Below are 922 nucleotides of genomic sequence, written 5' to 3' on the forward strand. Positions count from 1 at the left end.
GCACCCCAGGTCAGTGCCAGCCCCGCGGGCCACATCCTGCCGCCCCCCCCTACCGCCGCCTCCGTCCTCCCGGGGGGGGGCACCTGGATTTGGCGCATGTGCAGAGCGCGGAAGCATGTGTGCAGAGCGTGCACGCGTGTGCGGAGCATGGACCCATGTGTGCGGGGCCAGGGTCCGACCTGCTGCGTGCAGCCTTGTACCCTCGTGTGAGCAAACCTCTGCTCGCAGGAGCATCCACCTGCCCGGGCACGCGTGAAGTTTTTGCAGCGTAATATTTGGGGGTGTTTAATTGTGTTTTATGGTGTCGTGGAGGCATTTGCGGTGCGCTCCTGGCTGGCTGGGAGGGTTGTGTTTCCCAGCTGATGGGGAGGGTTGCATTTCCCAGCTGGTGGGGAGTGCCTCCCTGGAGGAGGCTTGGTGCCGGAAGGCTGTACCAAAGCCGTGGCTCGCTGCGTGTGCCAGGTCATGTGCAATTCGGTGTTCCCGGACTGATTAACCACGCACCTCGGTGCAAGGGGAAGGTGATGGAGGTGGGGCTGGGGCAGCAGCCCATCGCCACAGCCTCTCACTGTTCCAGCTTTGGGCAGCCCGGGCAGAAGGTTGGAGGGGAGCGGGGCCACATGGAGCATCGGGCCCGCTTCCCTCCTGCAGCCCCACATCTTCGGCGCTGGGTTTTCCCCTTCCCATTGAAGGGAACCAGCTTGCAGCTCCTCCATCTGCCCATCTGTCCCCACGCCAGGGAGCCCAGCGGGAGGCTGAGCATCGCCCCACGGGACGGCGGGAGCCTGAGCGACTCATCCAGCGGGGAGTCAAGCTGTGGGCGGCCGCAGCGGCCCCGGGGACCATCCCCCTCCCGCGTCCGCTTCGAGGACGAGTCGGCCCGCGATGCCGAGGTGCGGTACCTGGAGCGGCTGCAGCTGCG

General features: G+C 66.4%; 1 protein-coding gene across 1 annotated transcript in view; it reads left to right on the plus strand.

The window, feature by feature from the left end:
• The window catches only part of KIAA1614 (KIAA1614 ortholog), an 11,881-nt gene that overhangs the window by 7,240 nt on the left and 3,719 nt on the right, over nucleotides 1–922 (plus strand). Inside the window, 1 exon segment of the mRNA XM_035900742.1 lies at nucleotides 740–921. Coding sequence (XP_035756635.1) covers nucleotides 740–921 — 182 coding nt within the window.

Source organism: Egretta garzetta, unplaced genomic scaffold (genome assembly GCF_000687185.1).
Source record: "Egretta garzetta isolate BGI_Z169 unplaced genomic scaffold, ASM68718v1 scaffold598, whole genome shotgun sequence".
Lineage (NCBI taxonomy): Eukaryota > Metazoa > Chordata > Aves > Pelecaniformes > Ardeidae > Egretta > Egretta garzetta.